Here is an 8,565-nt window from a genome sequence, read left to right on the forward strand (position 1 = left end):
AATAAAATGAAATGAATGTCTTTTATGTAATAAATAAATAAAGAAAAAAATAAATAAAATAAGGTTAATTAATGACCTTAAAAAAATAATCAATATTTTCATTCTATTTGTAAATATGTAAATTTAATTAAGATAAAATAAACATTTTGATCATTTTGAAAAATAGGAAAGTTTTATTCACCATGTGGAACTTTCAAAAACCATTAATCTATAAGCAAAGATGGATAGTGGCTAGCAGTGGAATCCAGGAAGCGCGTTTCGTCCTATTTGGGACTCCTCAGCGGGATGTACTTGCATCTCAGAGTTGATGTTCACTCTGGGACTTGAACTCAGTACCTTCCATTTCAAACGCCAACGCGCTATTAACTTAGTTTCTAATTCCATGTAGCTATTCACTTGTGTAACGAGTACATCCATTTGAAAAGTCCCAAATAACACGAAACGTTCATTCTATTTCTAGGTCCAGTTATTCTGTATTATATACAGATTTAATATATTTCGAGTATAATTATTGCTCAGTTGAATTCTCAAATAGTTGTATGGATAAATAATTCCTTCATAATAATAGAATTGATTTAGTAGCTTAGGAATTAATTGTATGTTAACTACTGAAACTAACATTTTATACTTTTATAACACCTAACATAATAATAACTGATCTTATCGTTTTGATGGATTACCTTATAAATCACCTCTCAAAAAACAGTATAATAGGCTTACATAATTTGCGATTTGAGTTTCCATTTGACAGTAAATGTAAACTAAAGCATCCATTGGTTACCAAGTTTACAATTAACATACTGATTGTTAGACAGACATATGAGGATAGTCAGCTAACTATTCTAACATTTATCCCAATGAATTGATTGGTCACTAAACAAGTTATTCCTATTTGATCGATAGGACAAATTTAACTATGATGGCAGAATGCGTGAAGGTTACAAAGATCGTGACATACACACATGAGTATCATAAAAAATCATTCTTCTACGTGAATAAAGTGTACTAAATTGGTCAAATGTTCTGGATAGTACTACTAACTGTTAAATGAATTGCAAAACTTGTCAAATGCACTGTATAAATACAGATTGTTCATATTAAAAGGATCTGATATACATTTAACGATTTCTAATTGTGACTTTAAAATATGCCTTCGGTCTCATTTGCTTCAGATACACAAAATACAAATCCTGGGGGAATGGATACTAATGCACGTAAACCACCAGCCCCAACTGGGTATCAAGTGGACCGCGAAAATGAAAGATCAGTAAATGTTTCAGATCATGCTAACGAATCAACCCAGTTGCGTGTTCCAGCTTCAATGCCAACATTGGCGCGTGGATTTTCGCTTGTCCCTGAACGTCTGGGCAAAAGAGGATCCTATAAACGTCAAGGAAACAAAGGAATGTTTGGTTGTGAGGCTGCAATGCAGCTATTAGCTTATCTAGCTGCACTGTTAACCTTACCATTTTCTCTATTTATGTGTCTCAAAGTGATTGCACAATATGAACGAGCTGTCGTGTTTCGCCTTGGAAGATTAGTATCAGAAATCCCTAAAGGACCCGGTCTTGTATTCATTTTACCTTGTTTGGACAATGTCAAAACAATCGACTTACGTACATTCACATTCAATGTACCAACTCAAGAGGTTTTAACCAAAGATTCAGTGACTGTTGCTGTCGATGCTGTCGTCTACTATCGCATATTTGATCCAGTGATGTCAGTTGTCAATGTGGAAGATGCTAATCGATCCACTCGTCTTCTAGCTCAGACTACATTAAGAAATGTCCTTGGTACAGTAGATTTGTACCAACTTCTGACAGCGCGTGAACAAATTGCTCATTTAATGCAAGATTGTCTAGATACAGCAACAGAGACATGGGGAGTAAAAGTTGAGCGTGTCGATATAAAAGATGTTCGTTTACCTATTCAATTACAACGCGCTATGGCAGCTGAAGCAGAAGCAGCTCGAGAGGCCAAAGCTAAAGTAATTGCTGCCGAAGGTGAACAACGTGCATCAGTAGCTTTAAAAGCTGCTGCTATGGAAATTGGTGAATGTCCCATTGCCCTTCAATTACGTTATTTACAAACATTGAGCAGTATTTCAGATGAGAAAAATTCTACTATCATTTTCCCCCTACCTATTGACCTATTAAGTTTATTCCATCAAAATTTCAGTGGAAATAATGGAAGTTCAACCTCTAGAAATGATAGTGTATTAAGTACCACAGGTAATGATGAAATAAAACGCATGACAGAACCACCTCCCCCACCACCAAGAGAAAATCAATCACAATTAACCACTTCACGTACATTTACCACTAGTCAAAAAACTGAATCTGCTGAAGAAGATTTGATTTAATAATAAGTAACTCATTGAAATAATTCAACACATATACATAATAAATATCAACTTAAATGAAGAAACAAAAACGTCATTTCAAATTATTGACATTCTAATTATGATCAACAAAGGTTTAGTTTATTTCCAAGTTCATATTCATTCATCTATTTCCTTCCAATTTATTTCATATATGTTTATTAAAATAAAAATCATTCATAAACAATAATTATTCAATTTTCAATTCCCCCCCCCAAAAAAATGAAGAATAATTATGTTTTTCGAACTGAATTATGAAATGTATCTCAATATAAGCTTGACATTATAAGATTATTATAATTTAGAATATGAAATTGACAACTAATTATCATCATTTCAACTTTTAATTTATAAAATGCAACATTAAAGAAAAAAATTTTTTCCATTTTTTTCTTCTTTTCATCTCTCTCTCTCTCGCTCATTAATTCTTTGATCTTTTTTTGTTGATATTAACTTATAAAGTTGCTAAGGTAACTAACTATTTAATGAATGTTATTCACTCTTTATTTGTTTAATTTGTATTTATGTATGTATGTATTTATGTGTTAAATGATAATTGAAATGTTCAATGTGATAAAATAAAAAACTAGTTTTCTTCTTTTCTTTTCTTTTTTTATTATTTTTTTTCTTTTTCATTGAAATTGAATCATTCAATAAATTGTATTGATTTATTCAAATGTATCATTTGTCTTTTATTCTTTATATATTTCTTTCTTTCTATTTAATTATTTCTATATTTGGATAGTGATTTTCTAACATTATATATTTCTATTGAATTCTTATTGATTTTACATGTTGTTTATATACCATTGGTAAGTAAATTATTGATTGTTTCATTTTTCATTATTGATTTCATTATAATAGGATGATGGTAATCATATACTACTGAATTACATTTTAACATGTTAGATTAAACAATCTCTCCAATATTCAATTTTTACAGCATTTTTTAAAAAAAAACAATGTTTTAAACAATTCGCCAGAATGGAAAAAATGTTTATAAGTAGTATGTATGTGTCTATATCAATAGAAGTTCAACATTTAAATGACCATTGAAAAAGAAACAATAGTGTACATGATTCAATCATTTCATTTGTTTTATTCATCTCATATCCACTTATTGAACATTGTAATATTGTTTAAAATAGTACTGAAAAGAATTCAACATAACAATAAAGAAATAATGATTATTTATTTGTATTCATTAAATTGTATATCAACAATATATGGATTAGAAATGTTGTTTTGTTTTAATGAAAGAAAAACATTTGGGATACATATCATGGTTATTATGAATTAATGAATGATATCTTCGTGTTGATGGGATGATAATTTGAAGGACTTGCTCTGTATTAAATTTTTTAAATTGGTAACATATATTCTGAAGTTGATTTTCATTAAGAAACTATATAACACTTGATTAACTGTTGTATTGATATCGTCGAAAGTCCATATTCATGACACAAAACAGTATAAAATCTACAACTTTTGATATAGATCAGAAAGATAAATAAATTTAGACTGAACTTTCAACCAAAATCTCGTAATTTTTGGAAGATTTGTTTACTATCACATCAAATGCTACCTAATAGTATTTCTAATCTAAATTAATTACTCATTTTGTTTAGGCGAGTTTGTTTTGAAACTTATTTCTTTGAAAAGTTGATAGCTTTTTTATGTATGTCCACCATAACTCTCCAGAATGCCTGTGTGGAGTTGTGCTAAACAAATAATTTGACTGTTTTCTGAATCAATAGTTAATCATAATTTTTTTATTTGGTAAAATGAGTAGATAGTACAATACATATATAAATAGTAACATGTACAATCATTTAACTGAAGTATGATGTCAAACTTGATCCTTTAAGCTTTTAGATTCTAGTGAATCAAAGCCAATTTATGTAAACGGTTCGATCAATGAGCATGATTTAGTTTGCGCCTAATTTAATGGATGTAACCTCCATTCTTTCAAAACAGTCACTTGAAACGAATGTTAGAAAGAAAATGCTTGAGTATGAAACAGATTCTTCGCAACTCTGATGGATATCGCTACATATTTATATCCATAAAAAGATATCCAACGTATTGAAAAACAATTATCATAGCAAAGTCTTGACTGTATTACTCAATAAAATAGTAAGACTTATCAGAGTGAATAAAACGCTTATTTTCATATCATGCGTAAGGCTTAGTTTTGTGAGATTTATTGATAATGGTTATTTATTATGTGTCATTTGTGGAATCACTGTTTTTATTTTCAGCCTTATTTTTCATACATACAAATGATGATTCTGGTGCTCAAATTGATAGCTTGCATTATTTGTGACATGATAAATTCATGAGTAAAAAGCAGAACTATGAATTAAGCGTAAAATTAGATCTTATTGACTAAAAACTTTGTTTGGTTTAATGGTTGGAATCTTGTAATATACAGCTGTGAAATATGCCTTTTAAAAGTAAAACATCTCGTAGGTTACTAGTATTTAATTATAAGTATCTCCGATGCACCGCCAGATGTTTACTGGTCTAGGTGATGTTAGTCTGTGATATAATTTACTATTGCTTTGAGTTATGTTGGTAGGTTCAAACTACCTGACGCGCTCACTGCAATACTGACGATCAGTCACTGAAAACGCTGAGAAACATGTATCAAGATAAGTCTCAGTGGAACAAATGCATCTACCTTGTTTAACTCATATATCTTCAGTTTAGAAATTATTTCACATTTTTTATAATGCCAACTCATTCCTCCTTTACGAATCATTTTGCCTAATATTTTCCTTATCATTGATACCATTTCAACTTCGACTGATCGAAGATTCATCTTGTAAATTTCATGTTGCTGTATTAGTATGGTATAGAGGGCAAAGTCAGTACACACTTGTTCCATTTTCTTATAGTACTGGGAACTGATTGGTAGACTGATCAATAAAGAACGAAACTAGATATATTAATTAAGGTTCATCGGAATAGAAAATTTTCGTATATATAGATATAGATATAATATTTTTGGAATGTGGGTACGAGTAGTTCTAATTTTGACCTCTTTTGAATGTCAAGTTTAAACTAGTGTAAGACTAATTATAAAACTTACAAATAATTCAAATTTTCCATAAATGATAAGTCTGATATCAAAAACTAATTGTAGATTAACAAGGAGAAAAAAGGTCTAATTGTCTCATTACTCTGTAGTTCTAATTTGTGTATCCATACATGTACACATCATTTCGTAGACTTAACAGTACCTTATATGTCCAATTATTTGTTGATCATAGAATCAATGTGTATTATCTTAATATCAATACCATTAAGCTTTACTATATAACGAGCTTTTATATAGATTCTAATTTATTCTATCATTTTACATTCGTTTATTGGTTTCAAAAAAGAAAGTTAATTTTCTTTAGTTTCACAGTGAACTAAAGTTAACGGTAATTATTCACGATCACTTCTTACTTCCGTTTTTTCTTTTTTTGGCACATATTACTTCAATCACTTAGTATTATATAAAATAGATTACAGATTCTAAAACTATTATTAATGAATAATTATACAGAATAAAATAAATTGCAATTATGATTAATGTATCATTCATTCTAGAAAAAGTGTCATCCTAATTATATATAACATTTGAATGGATGAATTATCCTGTTTAATTTAAGTACACATTTGTTATCAATAGAACAAATGTCATAATGTGGTGTGGTCTAATTATATCCATATAAGTAGCATATGGTGATGGTCAGACATAGAATGTATTTTGGCAGAAGATCGATAAGGAAACAACTGAAATGAAGCGCAATTGGTAGGAAAATGCATGAACAATGAAATCAGAGAAGACGGACTGATATTTGCAGAAGGAACAATCAAGATTGAGACAATTGATTGTTATTTTGCAAATGAACTGTTTACTGTATGGTTATCAAAATTTAGTGAGATAGTCTGTAATTTGTGCTTAAATAGATTCGATTGTTCTCACTCGTGGTTTTGTTCACTACAATAGTGCAATTTTTTTTGTCTAGATCTTCTAGTAACAAAATTTACATTTAAAGATGTAATTTATTGTTTACACTAAATACAAACTAATCTTAATTATAATTACGTAATAAGAAATATGTCCATTATTACTTGGTGTATTTCTGAATTTTATTTACATGAAATACATAAAATATAACATTTATTATTATTACTATGAGTGGCTATATTCAATATTATATATTTGGTGCAATATAGAATTCTCAGCACAAATTATTTCAATAAGTTTCCGTTTCTTATTTCTTGATCGATCCTTGCGATAAATATTGAGTGGTTACCAGTTAGATGTAAACAGTTCAGGAGTCGAGATGTGAATAATGTGTATCTTTTTCGATGTATACTACCAGCAAACACGATGTCTCTGATTGTAATTTGTACAGCGAAATGTCGTACACTTTTCAGAAACGCATCTAAATAGGTTATGAGACTAATAGGCATAATAATGTGTTAAAACAGACAAGAAAACAAATAACTTGTTGAAATATCCAATTGACAGGGATAGGTAGACCAGATATTCAAGCAGGTCGCCTAAAAATATTGGACTATTAAAAATAAGTTCCAAAACTAGACAGAAGAAAACAATGATCCTATACGGTCTGAACTTCATTAATGGTACAAAAATTAACTAACAAATGGTTTTGCATTATTTTCCAAGACTTTTTTAAACAAATAACTATTTATAATCTGTTCATTCACTGGAAATACTCCTTGGTATTTCTAGATAAAAGTAAGAGAAGAAATATTCAAGCGTAAATTTGTCTACCTACTTGACTAGTATGTCAATATAAATGAAATAAATTATGATCAGTAATAAGCTTAATTGAGACGTTAAGTTACTAAAAAAATATGGAATAAGTTTGAGTTATAATTTTTAAATGTTTTTATTTAACCTGCTTTGTATTTCAAAACATATTTAACCTTACAAACAAATTGATTGAAGTTAGGAAAATGGACCATTAGATTCCGTTCAACTCTGTGATCGAAATTACATGCCCTCCTCACCTTTCTCGAAGATCTATGGTTGATTAACAGGTATGTGCTACTGAGAGTCCTCATATTCAGTGATCCATAGGATTAAAATGTTGGTTACTTGATATCAATATATGTGAAACTCTAATTTTACTATTTTTAGGAAATTTATTTTTTATAATGATGTTCATGAACAATAATAAGCAAATCGATAGGCGTAAACACAGGTAGAAGCAAAAACCTACAAGTTTATCGTTCGGGCGTTAACTATTATTTGATATTCCATTTTAAGTGCATGACCGTTGATTCTTTTGAAATTTTAGTTATTGTTCATGTACATAACATACTTTTAGCACATTCCATAACAATGAATAAATGATGTGCACTACTTATGCGCACAGATGTTAGTAGTATGTGGTAGGCATTATAAGTGAAATGCCTACTAGCGGAAGATTGAAATAAAGAGAAGTAAAATAGGGCAGTCAGAATAACAACAGATTCAGAAAAATGATGGAGTATGTAAAAGACAACTCAGGAAAAATGTACAAAAGATATATTAAATGTATGATTTTCATATTTTATAAAGGCACTATGTGAGTTTTCATGCAAGAATAGATCAGTTTAATTTACCCTAATTTTCGTTCACTACAAATATAGTTCGCATATCATTCGGACAGAAATTGATTAATAATAAAGTAACTTCCTAAAATAGTTAATAATGAATACCAACTGTCTCTCGATAATAATTATATTTGCGAATGTATATACTATATGGTAATGTTAAACAATAAATTGCTTTTTGTTGTCAAGTTTCGAAATACTGATAGTAATCCATAAAGTGTTTTAGGAATATTGAATTCATTTTAATTAGAATAGTATCAGGTTTTACACTACATAGGTAATTACCGTCAGTATTGCAGTCAGTTTTTATACAAATTGTGCAGAAAAAATATCTAAACACTTTGAAGTACTGGGTTTTATCCATCGTTGTTATATAACGTTTCAACAGTTTTTTTCCACCTTAGTAAGCAAACATCACTGGTCTTGTATTTTAATTTAGTTGCTCATCGTTTAAGACATTGTTTCGATTTCTCATCACAAACACCTTTGAACTATGCAATTTAACGGTGTACGATAATCTGTTAAAAGACATAGAAGAAGGTAACCTACCAGCTGACACG

At 29.4% G+C, this 8,565-nt stretch overlaps 1 protein-coding gene across 1 annotated transcript; it reads left to right on the top strand.

Annotated features, from left to right (window-relative positions):
• Positions 1 to 1,147: 1,147 nt before the first annotated feature.
• Smp_086830 (putative spfh domain / Band 7 family protein) lies at positions 1,148 to 2,362 on the top strand (the record flags this gene model as incomplete). The annotated part of the gene is made up of 1 exon (XM_018794650.1): positions 1,148 to 2,362. The coding sequence occupies one exon, from the start codon at positions 1,148 to 1,150 to the stop codon at positions 2,360 to 2,362; it is 1,215 nt and encodes a 404-aa protein (XP_018649041.1).
• Between the last annotated feature and the right edge of the window lie 6,203 nt (positions 2,363 to 8,565).

Source organism: Schistosoma mansoni, chromosome 1 (assembly GCF_000237925.1).
Source record: "Schistosoma mansoni strain Puerto Rico chromosome 1, complete genome".
Lineage (NCBI taxonomy): Eukaryota > Metazoa > Platyhelminthes > Trematoda > Strigeidida > Schistosomatidae > Schistosoma > Schistosoma mansoni.